Consider the following 19,083-nt stretch of genomic DNA (forward strand, 5'->3'; position numbering starts at 1 on the left):
AATATTACAAGTACAAGTAAGACAGGAAGAGCTACTTTATTAATATTATTTTTAACTATAATAAAGAAAGAAAGAAAGAAAGAAAAAAAGGAAAAAAAAAGAAAGAAAGAAAAAAAGATAGAAAGAAAGAAGGCATTTTAATCATTAAAACGAAGACAAAATACTGAAAGAAAAGGTAAAAATAAATCAAACAGAAACAAAGTCACCAACGAAGATATTGTATGTGTTAGTTGTGTGTTGTATGTGTTATTTTGATGAAGATCTACAAATCACAAAAGAAATTCGGCATGCGTACCATGCAACCAGATTTAGATACCATCTAACATAAGTGAAATGAATGTATACTAGTAAAACTTATTTTCAAAGCTATTTCTACAATTCGTAGATTATGAATTACAAACAGACGTTTCAAACGATGAATTCAAAACCAATAATTCCTATTTGGAAAATCGTGGGTTGTTTGTATTCTCATGCTGGAGGAATAAAGATTTATAAATCAAATTTACGCTTAAAATTTTTTTATAATTATGTATAGTGTGTGAAAATTGTTAATCAATATTTGAATAATTTAAAATATGATTCAAGGTAAGATTTTTTGTTTGATCGAGAATTGAAAAATAATGAGGGCTCATAGATTCGCTGGAACAAAAGTAAAATAATATTTTTTGGAAGCTTTCCAACAATCAATTCAAAAACTGAACCCCACTATGTACTTTACTCCCCACATTTGCATTTGCTTATGGCTACTTCATTTTTTTACCAGGACTATTTTATCCAAACCGCATAAGAACTTATGTTTGTAGGTTCAATTATTGGATATATTATATTAATAACAATATTCAAAATATTGTTCCTAAAATAACAGTGCCCATCTTTAAGTTGTGCCAACACCGTCGCGGTGCTAGCGTCTAGGCATCATGTCTGCTGTTCGATATTTCACGAAAGTTCCGTCAAACTTACCATCTTTACAAGATTTTGATATATTATCAAATATGAAGCACTGAAAATCTCAATAAAAAAATGGTCGGTATGGCTAATATGGACGAACATGAAAGAAAAATTGTTACGGAATTTGTTCATTTACTGGAAAAATCTAAGCAACTGTTCAATGGTTTAAGGTAAGAGAAGTTTCATTAATTATATTATCATTCATTAATTTTCGTTGTTTGTAAATCAACGCTGAATATCATATAATACCAGAAATTAAAATAATACAACTACACTTGATTTTCGTATCTCATTAATATATATGTACCACATGGTAATAAGTACATTTTTTCTAATGAAAATCAACTAGCAGAACGTGGAGTGTAAAGTGGAAATAATCGGATTAAACATTTCACGAATCTTATAACGACTATTCAAGTTACTTATCTCGCAAAATAGATTTCTTAGGTTAAATTCATACATACTTGAGTTCACCTTAAAATCCGATTTTCGGATATCGGGTGATCCAATTAAAACTTCCACCTTCATATATTTTGAGTTCTGTTCCAGCTTAGAAAAAATTTCTGCTTTCATTGTCTATGCAACTCTTTAATTTTTTTAAGGTGAATTATTTGGGAAATACCAAATTCTTTCAGGATCGTTCGAATTCTTTAAGTTGAGAATCCAGGATAACTGCTTTTGGTTATAGATGAAATGAAACATTGTATCTACTCCAATTGTTTTTATCATATCAAATAAGTTTCAGTTGGAGGTGATAGATGGTGTAGTTTGTAATTTTTTTAACAGATTGTCAGGCATACAAGAACGTACAACGTTAATTTTTGAAAAAATTAAAAAATACGTTCAATAGTTCATATCATTATTTTTCTGCCTTTTTTATTATAAGTCAAAAAAATAAAACATAAAGTTTGTTAAAGTTATGACGTAATCTATATTTGTTTAAATAGGAAGCTAGATTTTTTACATTATTTGATGAAGATCGTTTTTCTGCATTAAAAAAATAGTTATTTGTGTATCAAATGTGTAAAGCATGAGAAAAAATATAGTAGGAGGCACAAAAGGAAAAAAGGAGAGAATTAACTTAACCTTAGTACCAACTTCTAAATTAACTAAACAGAATGTAGAACCAAAAATTATTTCATACAGGAATTGTTCAAATTGTACCCCGTTCACTATCTATAAAGGGGGATAAGATCAGGTGACCTACGTAGCAATTCCTTTGATCCAAGTCTCCCAATTCACCTTTCTTCAAACTAGTTATCCAGAAACCTTTTAGAATCAATGTTGCACCATATTGTTTGAATCATATACTAGGATCCAAGTTTTCCCTATTATTTGGATGCAAATACAAAGATGTTCCAAATATTGCTCAGCTGTTGAAAGAAATAATTGTTGACCTGACGATTTCTACCCAAGTATCAATTTTTTGTGAGCGTTGTGTGTGTTTTGACTGAGTTTAGTGGGGATTTGCCCGAGCCCAGTACCGACAATTGTTTCGATTTACTGTACCACTTAAACCAAACGTTACCTCGTTTACTACACTATTATGAAATTTGGATTTTCATTACAATGATTCGTCAAAATTTCACAAAATTCCAAATGTCTCTTTAATTCATCTCCTGAGAGTACATGAACTTGTATGGGTTTTTCTTTCCTTATAAACTTAAAACAACTAAAAAAATTGATGAAAACAAATGTTCCTACAAAATAACTTTAGGTTCTACTCCTTTCTTTCTTTCTTTCTTTCTTTCTTTCTTTACTACAAAATATTTTTCTGAGGTATTTCATTTCATTTGCTTCTATTTTCTTCCCTGCTTTTAGTAAATGCTCAGAACTCACGTTCATAAGATTGAACTATCTTATTCTTGTGTCATTTCTATAATCGGACGCAGGTGAAACAGACAAAAGGAACCCAGAGTTTAATGAAAGATCGGAACATCTATGTTGAGAGACTTTCCATGGTATTAACTGTATACTGTTGGTGGTTGTCATTGCCTTTCACAAGTGGAACGCAGAATTTCCAATTACAGATGTTCCGAACTGTTGCAGGGAGCAAAATTAAGGCTGTGGTGGGTGCGACATCGTTGAAGTGTCATTTTTACAAATTGGTAATGGGTCTGTACGGTGCTGTGATTTGTAAAACGCTAAAATAGAACTGTCCAGTCACTGTTGACAACCAGAAACACTTTCACAATAAAACATACGTGATCAACGATACCGTGAATATCGAAAAAACATTGCCTTCAGTGGTCACTTGAACATATTCGCCTTTATTGTTCATTGCGAGTGCTCTAAAGCGTGATAACCAACTATTAGAGGCGCATGTCTAGTGATTACCTCTGATTCACTCAGCTTCTGCCTTCGCTCTGAATTCAACGCAACAAATCTTTGTAGATCGTTTTCTTCATTGAAACAAGCGTATTTTTAACACAAATTTGTCTTTAAAGACGTATTGCATTTGACAGAGAATTTCCTAGTAATTTACGCCAGATTTTACCACGACACGTTATCTGTAAAGTAAGTTATTTATTTCCACCATACCACAACATATCAAAATAATAATTATTTTTATAGATGTTTCTAAATATAAAATGTATAAATGTTCCTGTGGAAACTGTACATAAACTGCCGATTTTGGTCCTTTGAAACCTTGTTTTTCTCAGGTTATGCTTTGGTTTTCAATGTTATGTCTCGCAAAGCTTGAGTTTTTAGCGTTTAGTTTTATATCATCTAATCATCGTTATATAAAAATTATAGTATACAATGATTAGTTAAAGTGAAAGAAGAAGGAATATAACGAAATCAAAAATAAGTTTACCAGCATTATGCTTTTTAGGGACTTACCACAATATGGACATAAACAGTGGCAAGCATATTTTGGTAGAACTTTCGATATTTATACAAAATTATGGAAATTTCAGCAGCAGCACCGACAAATTTTAGATGCAAAATATAGTTTGAAACGATGGCAGATAGGAGAAATAGCATCTAAAATAGGACAATTATACTATCATTATTAGTAAGTTATCTTAATATATATTATTTAAAAAATAATATAATCAATAATATTCAAATATAATACCATAGATCGATACTTTTTTCATTAAGTGTACCAACTTCCAATATGAGGACAATAAAAATAATTTCCACAAAGATTATGTTTTGAATATCATCAAGATTTTCAAAAGTCTTACATCTGGTTCCGGCTAAGCCTAAACTTATCCTACTTTAAAATTTGTGTATAGATAAAACTTACCCTAACTTATCCTACCTTAAAAATATTCGTATAAGTAAAAATCTATATAGATAAAAACTAATTTAAAATTGGTGTATAAATAAAATAAAATCCTAAGTCTAATATTGAAATTGTATAAATAAAAGATTAAAACAATGTATAAATAAAAAAGCTAAAAATTTAAAAAGTTGTATAAATAAAAGGTTGATAAAATAAAATAAATAAATTAAGACTACACATTAAAAACCCCATATATCAATCGCCACGCTTTCTTTCTTTTTCTTCTTTTGCCTTTATAATTCCCGTAACAATGTTTATTACCCGCTCGTAACCTTCTTATCTCTAATGGCAGCGATTATCATGCTTCTGCATTCTAGGGTGCCACTTCCTAATACCTTTTTTAGTTCATTTTGTTCTTGCCGATGGACTCGCCACTCCAGCACCACGTGACGTGGGTCCTCCGTCACACCGCAGCTGGGACATAGGTCATCTCGTGTTTTTTTTATTCCATAAGTACATTTTCTGAAGGACCCATGTCCCGTTAAAAATTGTGTGAAGAAGTAATTCGTTCTGCGGTGTGCGCACTTGTACCACTTCGTCACGTCCGGTATCAATGTCCTCGTCCACCCGGCCTTGGCATCCTCCCCTTGCCATTCTCGCTGCCATTTGTCTAAACTGATTTCTCTTTCTTTTTCGTTTATTTTTTATCATGTGCCTATCAGCTTGGACCCTCTCATCCACTAATATATGTATGGTTTCGCACCCCCGATGGTCTGTAGCGCTATTGCGGATACTGTTCTGTACGCGCTACAGACCCAAAGCAGCGGTTTCCGTTGTGCCGACGTGTACATGTTTTTATATTTTTGCATTTGCATGATTTTCACCCATACTGGTGCCCCGTATAGGAGGGTGGAGTAGATAATCTCCTGCAACACCCTCCTCTTTTAACTAACCTAACCTAACCTAATTTAACCTAACCTAACCGAACCCAACCACGTGCTTGGAAACACTGCCATCGAGCAAATGGCCTGAATCACAATAGTCCGTATATAAACGGTCTATGAAATATCATATTTTTACACACGGTCTGCCCAATTTAGACCGTATGTATATGACCTAGGTCTGATTTTATATATGGTCTGAAACATATATAAACTATTCGTACTAAAAGGTGGTTATTGGAAGTACATCTACTTTGCTGCAATAATTACCTAATTAACGAAGTTGGGAAAACATATAGGTACAATCTAGTCTAATCAACTCCATTTGGTCATAGTAGAATTTTGTGCTCGTACTTTCAACATTTTATAAGAAACAATAGAGTGAATACTGAACACAAAAACAACAAAAGGAATTTTTTTATTTCAATATTATTCTAAAATAGAAATGAGTTTATTTATTTAATTACCTTTACTTCTCGTGTTGATTATTATTATTACACTTATTGTTTACTTTTCATCTAAAATTCTATTTTTTAGCTTAAGAACTAGTGAAACCAATTACTTGAATGAGGCATATTCGTTTTATGCCGCAATACGAGGTCGTGCATATTATTCAAGAGCAGCTAAAGAAGATAGGTAAGTTTTTTGTCTGGATTGATAAACTAATAAATACGGAATAAAGTCTGAAGACATATCTTTTCATTGCATAATTATTTGCAATAGCTATTTTCTGAACAATTCTATTCTATTAAGAACATAGCTAAAGAATTTTCACTTTTTCGATGCTTCAGATCCCACAAAAAACTTGGTGATATATAAAAACAAACCCCCAGTAAATATCGTTAATTTTCGATAATATTTCTGTACTTTAGAACTAGATGAACGAACATCCAATTTTCGTAGAATTACGCTTCCTAGTTTGTTCAGACTCTATCAAACCTTTTCGAAAATTTTAATTTTGAAATATGTCAATAATTCTAAGAATTTCTTTAATTCCTTATTTCTTAGACCTTTTGATATATTAATGCATCTAAATGTTCTTGATTTTAGGTCTCTATTGTTTTAAAATTAGTTTTTTTTTGATAATTTTTAAAAGAAAGATAAATTTTGAATAACCACCCAACCTGACGAACTTACAGAGCTCTTCAAAACACTTGACTTTAAACATGACGACTCTAATAATAAAACGTAGTGCATGCTATGGGACGAGGTGACAGCAAGGGAAGTCATAAGGACTTCACGAGTTAAAGGGAAGTACAACCAATAAGCTAACTGTATTGTCAGATAACCAAAACCGGAACATGAATATACATTTGAATCCTAACCTCATCGAAATCGATCATAAATATCTTTTGGTTGGCCATACACATATGGAAATCGAAGAACAACAAAGTACAAAGGAGAAAATTCCCCACTAAGTTTCTGAATGCATAGGTTGGGTGAATTTATAGCTAAAAATTCATCGTACAAAGAATGAATGTAAAAGAGTTGATTTTTTTCTCTGAACTCATTCTATATTTCAAGGAAATTGAACATTTCTAACGAGCCCTTTTTGAAATCAGCAACAGTCCAGCTTAAACTACGGAAAGGATGATATTATATAAAACCAGTTTTGAAAAAGATTTGAAATGTGTTAACCTGGCACGATAAAACGGATCTATTTCCATGCCGTCACCCATCCATCCCATACAAATAATAATAAAGAAAATTAGTATCAATAAATGTAAAGATCTCATGAAACAACTTCCACTAGGAACAAGATGAGTATAAGCTATACTTCCAATCAATAAAACAAGGTTTTTCTTATTTATTTATATGATTTCTATTCTTCTCTCACTTAATTTATTTAAATACTACACTACACTACACTTAACTAACCTAAATAATTTATTTAAATTCTTCGTTCCATTCACTACGACTATTTATTATAAACTGAACTCAACTGTGCTACAGCCTCAGTGCTGTATCTTCAATCACTTGTTTATATATATTGTAAGTTTTTTTATTTAATTATATGATTTCTATTCGTGGTGTTAATTAATAAATTATAATTAAATTATCACTATCACTTAACTAACTTAAATAATTTATTTAAATTCTTCGATTACTTTGCTAATTCGTTCTGTTCACTACGACTATTTATTACAAACTCAACTGCGCTACACAAACTCCAAAACTCCCAAAAGAATTCCAGAAGTTTTAGAAAAATGTAAACAAATGTAAATAAACCGCTTCCTATAAAAACAAACATCAAACGAATTTCATCAGAGGAGGCGCCTTCGCCTAATTTTAGAATTCTACTTTATCCAAGCAGGACCGGCTCCAGGGCGGAGATGAGATCGTAACAATATTATAAGAGATATGATTTCTATATTTCAGGTCCGAACTGATGGTGAAAAAATTGAGATATTATGCGCGATTCATAGTCGTATGCCTTCTTCTGAGACGTATGAAGTTAGTTAGAGAATTAATAGTAGAATTAGATAGACATATCGCCGATTACTCGAGCACGTATGAACCTGATGACCAAATCGAATGGAGTTTGGTTCTTGATGAAATTAAAGGTTTTATACAATCTGACTCTCTTGTGCAAGTCTTACACGCTGACACGAATCCAATCGTTCTTTCACACAGGTAAGAAGATTATAAAATAATAATAACTGTTTTTTTTTTCGGGAAAAAAATATGGATTTCCCAAATACTTCTTGTGCGACGCAACTTTCAATGCACTTTTATCGAGCCCAATCGAAACCACTCAGATCATGTAATATCACAAATGTTTTTTATGAATTTCTTTTCAACGAATCGTCGAAACAAACTAGACGTGTAATCGTGTTCCAGGAGGAAATTTCGAGAATGGGAACATTTCTGTGTCAATTAGCATTTCAAATTATCACAACATTTGACCTTAAGTTATTGAAATATCATCATAACTGTCAAATAATTGCGCTGCAAAAAAGATTATGAATTAATTCTATCGAAATGTACCCCAACCAAATCATGCAATACTAATACACTTTTAATGTCTTGAGTTGTTTACTAATTTTCCCGTTTTATCAAAAAGCAAAAACATCATATCATTTATCATATGATCCGCGCTTTCTTTTAAATAAAACACTCGATTACAAAAAAACTTTAATAATGTTACATAAATACGCAAAAATTAACAGTTATGGGCCTACCAATTCTTTTCCACTCCAATTGTTATGATTCATAAACGTACCAATGGATGTAATGTTCGTAGTTCATGCTGGATTTGAGCTTTTTCCAGAAATTCTTACTGATAACAGGTTAAAACAAACATACTTTTTCAGGATTTGTGAGTTTGAGTTGTGATTATTTCTTTGATGAAAAGAGTCATTCTCGAGAACACGTCTAGTTCAATCTATTCCGTTCATAAATATCTTATTTACTTTAGTTAATATATCGTCTAGTTTTTCTAGTTTTTGAAAAAGGTAAAAATAATGACATTTAGACCTATTTCTGTCTTCATCAGCATCAAGACGATTAATCAACAAAAACACATAAGCAGTGAAAGAGGTGAAAAGTTGGAGAATTTTATTTTATTTAATAGTGTCTTTTCTCTAATGATTCATCAATACAGATGATGAGATTCTTGGTCACATCCTGTCAAAGCGCTAAGAACCTGTTATTTTCCTCCAATCATCAAATGTTTGTGAGACTATTTGCATGCTAATCCCTATCAATTTCCAATTATTTCTGAAGAGCTCAATAATCTTAATATCACAATATACGAATATATGTTTTAGATTGAGTCCTTTAACAACACCGCCTGTAGAAAAGTCGCAATATATGAGTTTAACTCTTCAAGAGATATTGATAATAGGTAGCGCTTCTGAGCAAGTAAAGTTTTCTGAATTAACAATGGATATGTTCCGCATGATTCAAACTCTGGAAAGAGAACCTCAGGAAGATTTTAATCATATTTACGATGCGTCTCCAGCACCAGGAAGAGTTCCTTATGGAATTAATCCGCCGAAAGGGTGAGTACAGACTACAGAAAATATCTTGAAGAATGTGAAGATTCATCAATGTTTACGTTTGTAACAAGCCTCTTAGTATAACTTAGTATAAGTTAATCCCTAATAAATTTCACTCAATAACATTTATTAATGTTAATTTTGCTTATAATAAGTACCTTGTAGATCGATAAGTTTTGCATTTGATAGAAACATTACAATTTTAGTGTTTGAAATAGATTTATTTATTCAATATACTCTTCCTAAACTTCGATACATTTGTCTGAAGATGTTGTAATATATGGAATCCATCCCCGTGAGAAATGAGAATCGGAAAACTGTCGAAATGCCATAGAGTTAATATTAAAGGTAGAGAAACCGAGGTATTGGAGCTTGTTCAAGTGGTCACGAAATGCTTATAGAAAGAGAAAGTACTCTTTATCTCTCTCTCTCTACTCCATTCTGATTGAATCGCCATGACATCGAGTTTCGACTGGTGAAAACGGCATAGTAATCATAAGCTAACGGAGAGAGATAGAGAGTGGTAAACCGAATATCTCTCCTACGATAGTACAATTCTACTTATATGATGCTCTCTGTATAAAATTAATTATATGCGAAATACGCATCTGCGACTGTTGTTATCTCTTAGTTCGGTGGAGTTTTCCAGATAAGAATTATCTTGTGACAGCCAAAAGTCAAAAGGATCGAATCTGGCAAATATGGTGAATTTTGTAATAGTTTGAAATTTTTTCCACAATTTCCACATTCAGTTGATCCAAAATACCTACCTATAATTGTTATAATACACGAAAGAAATAGATATCGACACAGTGAAGACATCAAAAGCAAAGAAAACATCAGAGCAAGAATTTCGTTTAATGAATATCTAGACACAATTATAACAGAAGAAAAGAAAATAGACCCGGAATTGGGAAACAGAAAAGATATACTTTAATTAATAAAACCACAAATGAGAAATAAATAATGTAATAAATATCCTTACAATAATATAATAATAAGTTTGAAGACGCTACGTTGTTTAGTATTTGTTAGGCAGCTATCAATATTTGGTCATCGTTATGTAATACAATACTTGAAAGGTCTGAGCTCAACCACTATAACAACTGAACTAGGTTCTACTCTGGGTGAGACTACTCCTCTGTTATCAGCAGTAAAATGTTGGATAACAGAGTTTAAACGAGTCCGTACGACGTGCGAAGACCAGCATCTCAGTGGTCGGCCAAATGAGTGTTTGACAATGTTTCACAGAAATAAAGCGAAATTTTTGCGCCGTTTCCTAACAGTGGAAGAAACGTTTCAAAGAAAGCAAGTCAAGGCAAGATCATGGCGTCAGTTTTTTAGGAGGCGCGTGGGATAATTTTCATTGAAAAAGGAAAAACTATCAACGGCGAGTATTATGCGGTGACGAATCCATAAATGTTGGAGCAAATCAATAAAGCGGTACTATATGATCGTCGATTGAAAATGCGCGAGCTGGCAGACATAGAAGGCATTTATAAAAGTGCGATATATCGCATATTAAATGAAGATTTGGACATTCGTCTCATGCGATAAGTTTGCGTTATTTGTGCGTAAACTGATATTGCAAGATCATCATGTGACATACTGTGAGATTGAAGCATACATTAAATATTGCATGAATATTTGGCAGTCGAAAAGATTTGGTCGCGTTAGGTACTGCACAATTTGGAATTCTCTACAAAAAAAAGCTCGTGTCGCTTGGTGCAAAGAAATACTCAAAAAATTCAACCACGGTGCTTTAGAAGACTTCTAAACCACAATCGACTGTTTAGGTCCTTTAAGACTAGCCAAATCCAACAAAAGTTATTAGCGCAAGAAGCACTTTGGAGCAAATGGTCGCCTGAGACTTCTCGCAACCATTCCATTAGAACAACGTAGAACGATCAACTCCCAATGGTACACCAGCATTTGTTTACCAGAAGTCTTCGAAATTTATTCTCCACCACGACAATGCGAGCTCTCACACATCAGTCCAAACAAAAACATATTTGATCAGTCAAAACATCGAATTTATGGGACATCCGACGTACAATGCTTGTTTGGCACCAAGTTTAAATTTTTCTAAAAAGTATCCACTTGACAGATTGACTTGTAATCTCAGCTGTAGTAGCATGTGTTTTGAGCAGGTGTCGTAAAATGAACTACCATACCAAGTCGTCGATCTTTTATAGCATCCTTAGCCTTAGTAAATATCATGGTGTCTTCTTTTTCATAACACCAGCTTCCCTGAATGAACCTGGAAATCGGCGACTTATTTTCATATTTTTTTTTTGTAAAATAATCAGTGTCGTACAGTTTTATCTTTAGTTTGATATAAAAAAATTTTTGAATGAAAATTAGGATAATAAATTTCTTTAGTTTCTTATTTCTTAGACCTTTTAATGCATAGGGATAATATTGTACCAAATTCTTTATTGATTTTATTTATTTCAGTTACATTGAAAATGGCGATAGGCCCTCAAGAAGAGAAAACCCTCATAAATATTTACTGTACAAACCCACTTTAAGTCACGTCTTAGTATTCTTAGCTAGTGGTTTCAAAGAACTACCAACCAATGGTGCTCTGTTACTATATTTATCGGCTGATGGTTGTTTTTCGACTACAAAACATCCTGAAGACAGTAAGTAACAAATTTTATGTTTTTTCAGTAAACCTAAGACAATGTTTCATATAGTAACGTTGAATAAATGTTTTTCAAATAATTCAGGCAGGCAAATATTCATAATTGGATATGGCTTTATTGTTTATGCAAATATTCTCCATTAAGATCAATACACTTTTGTATTTCCATGATTTCCGAAGTTACACTAATTTTTGTATCTACGCTACGCTCCCGTGATTTTTCCCAGTTTAGTCCTCGATAATATTAGTGTGATATTATGATTTATAATTTATTTTCAACATACATATCTATTCCAGTGGGTTATGATCTTGGTGGTGTTCTAACTAGTAGCCGAAGAGACGGAGATCACAAAAAACAAAAAGAAGCTCACTGCCTTTATCCTGGTGATTTATATCCATTCACAAGGAGACCTCTATTTGTTATAGTAGATTCAGACAATAGTTTCGTTTTTCAACACATTCCCAGATATTTTGGACAGCCATTGGTTACGTTAATGTCGCCACAAGATACACCTCCAGCTTTCCAAGGTAATGTTAATTGTGTTAAGTGTAACTTTCTATATTACATTTTTTGTATGAAAAATATGGGGATAGTTTATTTATATTCATCGTATGAATATAACGGTTTCTACTCAGCCATCCCGCTTCTAGAAGCGGTATGTCTAGGACATATTCAGGTATAAGAGTAACTATTCAATATCCATAAAGACCATTATGTACCCATTCCAGGTCCCAGGCTCCTAAAACTTGCAAAAAAAGAAAGTTCTGTTTTTCCAAGAGAAATAAATAGTTTATTGTGACTTTTACATTAATATTTTATACACTATAGCGTATTGTATTGTTTTTCTGATTTATTTATACTATTTTTATCGTTGGGAATTCATAAACACTGTCTTGTACTCACTTAATTTATTTAAACACTTTAACAAAATTAACTTATCAATAATACTCAACTAACTTATATGATTTATTTAAATTCACTGGTTACTTTTCTATGTTGTACCATTCATTATGATTTTTAATTAATTCCGCTAAACAAACTCCTTTATATACCGAAAAATAATTTCACAAAAATTCTAGAAAATAAACAAGTGAAACAAATGAATAAAGAGACTTTTCCAAAAATTAGAAAAAAAAACAATATAAATAACTCGCTGCTGTTTATAAAAAGCATATCAAACGCGCCGCAAACTCGCCAAATTTTAGAATTCCATTATCACCGGACAGGAACGGCTTCACGTCCCATGTCATGCTTATTCGTAACAGTATTTATATGTTTTGTATTTATGATATGTTATAATGGCGCTTCATAAAGCTTTTAATTAATTTTTGGAACTTTATCAAGAATTTTTTGTGTCTCTAATAGCAAGACTAAGACATCTGTTACAACTGCCTTAGCAACGTTCGGAATGAACTGGAATATAACTTGATGTGTGCCGTTCGACAAATGGTACGCACTTATAAACTGTTTGAGTTGTTCTTTCATTAGGTATATCATTCATATTGTTAGTTTCGGCCATATTTCTGAGGTCATATGCCATAATTTCACGTAATTATGATAGATAGACCAATTTTAATACTTATACTGAAAACTGTATTCCTTGTTGTGGAGAAAACGAATAAAAAAGTTGTCGAAATCTCAGCGTGTTAGCAATCATTATATATTAACAAAAATCTTGATCTATAAAATGAAGTTCCTTGACAATTCTCATAATAATTGGTTTGTGAAATGAGAAATATGGTACATAAAGAAAAGTATCAATTTAGTGAGCACTCAATTTTGCAAAAGTAAGGGAAAAACCGCATTTTGATTAATTTTTTCCTAATAATGCCCAAAATTTATTTCATCTCGGCACATCTACAGTTATACAGGAACTAAATGCAAAAAATCCAACCTCGCTACATGCTTCCTGTGAAGAGATATCGCTGCTACAGACGGAAACCGACGAAAAGATACGTAAAAATTACTCTCTAAGTGCTCCGTCCGCGTTATTGGTTTTCTACTTTTAAAAGTGAACAAGAATAATGCTGAATATCGAAACTATCATTTACTGTTAGTCCTCCAGAAACGGGTTAATAAAATCAGTACTCTTGTACTTAAGGGTGGTTGACTAAAAGTACCTCAGAAAGCTAATGACGTAAATATTTCAACCGGATTAGTATGCAATATTTTGTCTAGAAGTTTACATAAAAAAAGCTATCTTGTTTGGTTGGTTCCACAGTCGTTTAAAGCTGATCAAAAGCTCGCTCGCATCAAGAGCTCATACAAATGTTTAGATATATTCAAATGCAGTCCATGTGAAGTTTTCGGTCGATAAGTGAAAGCAGATAAAACTTGGGTACATCATTATAATCCAGAATCAAAAATACAGTTGACTTTGTTCGAGAATCGTGCTCCCAAGAAATCAAAAAATCGTGCCCAGGTCATAGTCACATGTCCATAATGTTTCGGGGCTCAAAAGACGTTTTATTTATTGTGTATTTAAAAAAACAAAAAGCGATAACTAGCCGATTTTCTGGCACGTTCTGATACCGCATAAAAAACCACTTCTTCGAACAGAGTTTTATTCCATATACAGAAAAATTCTGGCTCATTCGTCCGCTGTTATTAGAGAGAAATTAGCCGCACTGCAATACGATTTATCGCCTAATTACAGAAACAGATACAAATTTTATTTCTTAATGTTTTTTTGTTTAAAACATATTCAATTGTTTCTTACTTATGACGGTACATAAAAACAACGGAAATATACAGGGAACGTTCAAATTGTAAACGAGAAGTATTTTAGATTCCAACTCTTCTATGCAAATATTATGAAAGTCGAAGAAGATTTTTGTTTAGCAGCAATGACTTATCTCGTTATATAGCTTGACATATTTTATTAGTCCTTATTCTTAATATGATTAAGGATTTGTTAATTAATTCGTATCAACTGACAAATATATCCTATTTCTTAGATCAACAGCACAATGGTTCTCTATTTACACTGTTCCTTCATTCACCTTTGACAGCCTTCTGTTATTGCTGTAATTTGACAACCATTCCAATTCACCATTGGGAAAGATGTCAAAGTTTCGTTGATAGATTCGTAACGGAGGCTTCTCGACTTTTCACTAGATCTCGAGTCGGTACGTATATGTTTATTTTTCTTATTCTTCCATCTTCTTATCCTTCGAAATTGTAATTGAACGTTATTATTGCTACGTGAGTTTATTACTTGTTGAAGAATACAATAATCCCATTGAATTCTAACAACATCAAATTTATATTATCTCATTTTCTCTGGATGCTTCAAAAAATGTTACGAAAGAATGTGGATATTCTTCGATTTCCTTTTGATTTAGATAAAGATAATTTAAGTAATACCAAAACAACATAAACGAATAATCATTAGATACTTTTTTTAACTGGTAATAGAAAAAAATAACATTAATATTGGATCATTTCACGGAAAGAATGATCTGGGCGGCACAGCGCCAATAAGACTTGAAGCTAATGGTACACTCTTCAACTTCTCAAAGCAATCATCGAACTTTTCAATAAATGCTTGAAGGAAAAAATCAACCCCACAAGTATGGAACAATGTGGTTATTCCACACCCGAAAGGCAGCATCACAGATCTAAAGAATTATTGACCGATAAGCCTGCTGACTCATCTATATAAATTATTCACCAGTATCATTACTGACTAACACACTTGACCTATATCATCGTAGAGAACAAGAAGTCTTCCGAGCTGAATATGGAACAAAAGATCTTTTCCCGGTGATAAAATCACTAATGGAAAAAAGTGTAGAATACAATAAGCCCATAACATTAGGATTCGTTAAGTATGAAAAAGAATTTGACTCCATAAACCACCATTAATTGCTTGAAGCTATTGCCGTCTAGACCACCGCTATATTTCTATATTATGGCGTATAGATCAGAATACAACAAGAAAGGTTAAATTCTCTCAAACTTTTTACAACAAATAAAGGTTTAAAAAGACCTAACTAGACAGTAAAGGAATAAACGTGAGTGATATGATGAGCTCAGACCGAATAAACGAGGTAAATAAAATGCTCCCATATCTACAGCTTCCCAAAGAGTAAAAAATATAAACATTGCCAAAATCCAATTTAAGACAAATCGTAACCTAATATTAGAAAGAAAAGAAATATCCTACAAATAACTAGTAGGACATGAGAACCGAATGGAAAGAGACAATCAAACCTATGAACTAAACAGGATAGGACTGACTCGAGCTGCATTTGGTAAGCTGAGCATGTATTCATGTCAGATATACCGACACACTAAGTGTTTGACCAATACGTTCCTTCGGTATTGATTATCGGAAACACAAGATACGAGATAAAATCCGAAGCAAACAACTGCATAGGAAAACAAAAGTTACGGATGCAATTAAAACAGTCACATATTTAAAATAGAGCATACTAGAATGAGGACGATCATTTGAGAAGGATATCTTCCAACTGGATCCAAAATGGCAAAAACCGATCAAAATGGTTTAAGTTGGCAGCAGTGATTGCTGAATGATGATACATTGGGAGAATAATTACTACAAAAATTCACTAACCTCCTGGACTGTTCTATGGAGGGTAGAGGTACGTATATGAAAAATTGTTCGTCGAAATGTGTTGAATAGAGCTGGCGCCACATCCGCATCAGGGTAAATTTTATAATAGTTATTTTAGGTCATACTTGTTATATTATTTTGTACAACAAAAGTCGTTTTCCTAATAATGAACTGTTTGAGTCAAAAATGATATTAAATTTGTTAACTCGGCATACCTCAATTCATCTACATTTGTTACATTCATGTAACAAATGTCATTTTGGACGGGTTTTGAACTGTTATTTATCGTATACAGCTGAACACTTTTTGAACTTATCTCCCATATGAATTATTTCTTCATTCAGATACTAAAATAGTTGAATAGTTATTTTGTATTTGTGTTTGTTTGTTATTCTAGAATCCTCATATCTTCAATTTTTCGGTGACGATTTCCTTCGTTTATTGTTGTTGCGATATGTATTCTGCGACGTAGTGCTACATCTTCACAGAGCGTTTAAAGGTCGTCAGTACCGTCCGAGATGTCAACCTCCACTACCCGAAGCAGACTTATTAGAACATCCATCATTACAGCACCTCGTACTGGATCTCGCGGCACACCTCGAAGTGCGAACTCACTTCATGGAAAGTCATGAGGTCGAATGATCCAGGGCGTCGTCCTCATGGCCATGTGTGGGGTTTAATAAAAACTCGACATCATCTTCACGGCATATCCATGAGGATGGATGCGAAGCAAGAGATAGGTCGTTCATTCGTATAGTAATGCTAATTGCCTTCGCCATAGTGTTTTTGCTTACAAACACGCGTTTTTTGTGGATGATTATAAGAGCTTTACAATTTTTTTGGACTCTTTATACATTATGCGGCAGATTAGTTTGCAAGTACCTGCCTGTTTTGGGATTAGCATCTCTATTACTTATCGATAAGAAGCGCAAATTAGAATATGAGATGTCCTTTAGGGCGTATCTAAATTCGAAACATTCAATTTCGGTGATACTATTCACATAGCTCAATGTTGAGCACATCGTCTTTCAAAAATTCCGTTCATATATCGAATTAACGTTATGAATATATACACCTTTTGGACATTACTACCAAGTAAGTTTTTTAAGCATTGTCATTATCAAACCAATTTTTGGACTCTTCAATAACCCAAATTATTCAACAATTTACAGATTGGATATATTTTTAATGTTTAATACGTAACTATTGAAGTGAAAACATCTCATGATCAGAATGGACTACTACCATTGGTAATGCAAAATTAAATGCCAGCTTCAGGGTAAAGAAAGTCAAATTTGACATAAGTACTTCTAATCTTCATATATTTCTAATTTTATGTAGTCATTATATATTTTCGAGAATTTTTCTTTACATACTGTAATATAGGAACAATTGAAGTATTGGGAAAGCAAATTAGCAATCTAATTTAATGTTGAACTGAGTACGTGATATTGTTTTTCAAATTTGTTCAAAAAACCATGATGGAACACTCAACTCTATTGAAATAGAGGGAACATATTTTCATATATAAATATAGCGGCTTTACAATTTCAACTGCATTTTTCCGTCATCTTCGAGTGCCGGATTAAGCGCTTGAAGGGGCTATAGAGGGCCCCATCATTTGGAAAACATTCTGTATTTTATTTTTTAAATTTTTCCGTGTTTCCGAATTTCTTAAGAAGGTCCTGGTCGTCTTTCTATTATAGGCTCTCTCAATCCTAGATTTTTAGAACAAAACTTTTCTTTCGTGTTCTCGTTACAATTAGATCGTTTTGCCCAAGAATCACAATACAGAACACAACAGTCATTGGTACCAGTATAATATATATCGGTCAAAAGAATTTTCACCAAGCACTTCAGAATTACAATGATTATGATTTTCATTAAAACAAGAGCCAAAGAATTTTCACTGCTTTCCAAAAGGTAATGTATAAATGTCTAGTTTCCAAAATCAACACCAGATGAATAATTGTTATGTTAAATTTTCAATACTATTATTTTCCACAAAACATTTTCTTTTGATAACGTAAGTACTTATTCTGAGCATTATTACGTTGACTATATGCTTCGAAATTATTAACCAATGTTCTAGGACAAATTTTTGTTGAAATAACAACCGCACCTATAGCTCCTGATTTTAAAAATTCGACTATTTAACTTAATCCTGAGGTGACCCTCATTCCCACCCTAAACTGTTGTTCTCTGATCTGAAAGTAGAAGACTATCAAAAAACGGCCATGGCGGCTCTAGAAAAACTTGAAGAATTGATGCTACAACAGTGGCGAAAATATCAACATAAAGGCTCTCCTGGGCATTGGATCTCTACAGATAAGTGAGCAGACACATTACTAAATAAAAGATGTGCACAGGTAAAAACTAAGATGACATGGACAGAAGGATCCGCGTAAGGTCCACACAAAAGACCACAGAAAACCTACCATCTTGAAATCCTCCATCACTTGCTAGGCATACTCTTAATATCTCAAAGTTTGAAGCACTATTCTAATGTTTTGGAAATTTTCTTTGAGCATTATCAATTGAGTTAGAGCTACAGATGAAGATTTATTCCCATTATGAAGGAGGATTGCTTTTAAGCTTTATGTAGAGTCGTCGAAGCAAAGTCAAAAGAACGCACGAGATTCCTACTGCTACAAATAAACGTTTCATACTATTCTGATAATAAAGTCCGTCTTCCTTTGGAAAAAATCTAGAGAATATTTTTGCTTCAAGT

General features: G+C 32.8%; 1 protein-coding gene across 2 annotated transcripts in view; it reads left to right on the forward strand.

Moving 5' to 3' along the window:
- The first annotated feature begins 890 nt into the window (after positions 1–890).
- The window catches only part of LOC130891638 (protein SCAI), a 29,331-nt gene continuing 11,138 nt past the window's right edge, over positions 891–19,083 (forward strand). Inside the window, exons 1-9 of one of the 2 annotated variants that reach the window (XR_009058933.1) lie at positions 891–1,118; positions 3,785–3,967; positions 5,662–5,760; positions 7,504–7,758; positions 8,895–9,128; positions 11,583–11,770; positions 12,070–12,300; positions 14,731–14,901; positions 16,750–17,447. Coding sequence is in view for 1 of the 2 variants with exons in the window: in XM_057796485.1 (XP_057652468.1) it covers positions 1,021–1,118; positions 3,785–3,967; positions 5,662–5,760; positions 7,504–7,758; positions 8,895–9,128; positions 11,583–11,770; positions 12,070–12,300; positions 14,731–14,901; positions 16,750–16,994 (1,704 nt within the window). In the remaining variant the exon portion in view is untranslated. Of the gene's footprint in view, positions 1,119–3,784; positions 3,968–5,661; positions 5,761–7,503; positions 7,759–8,894; positions 9,129–11,582; positions 11,771–12,069; positions 12,301–14,730; positions 14,902–16,749; positions 18,608–19,083 lie in introns of those variants that run through there. The other variant, XM_057796485.1, reaches the window with a different exon arrangement.

The sequence above is a fragment of the Diorhabda carinulata genome, chromosome 3, assembly GCF_026250575.1.
Source record: "Diorhabda carinulata isolate Delta chromosome 3, icDioCari1.1, whole genome shotgun sequence".
NCBI classification, from domain to species: domain Eukaryota; kingdom Metazoa; phylum Arthropoda; class Insecta; order Coleoptera; family Chrysomelidae; genus Diorhabda; species Diorhabda carinulata.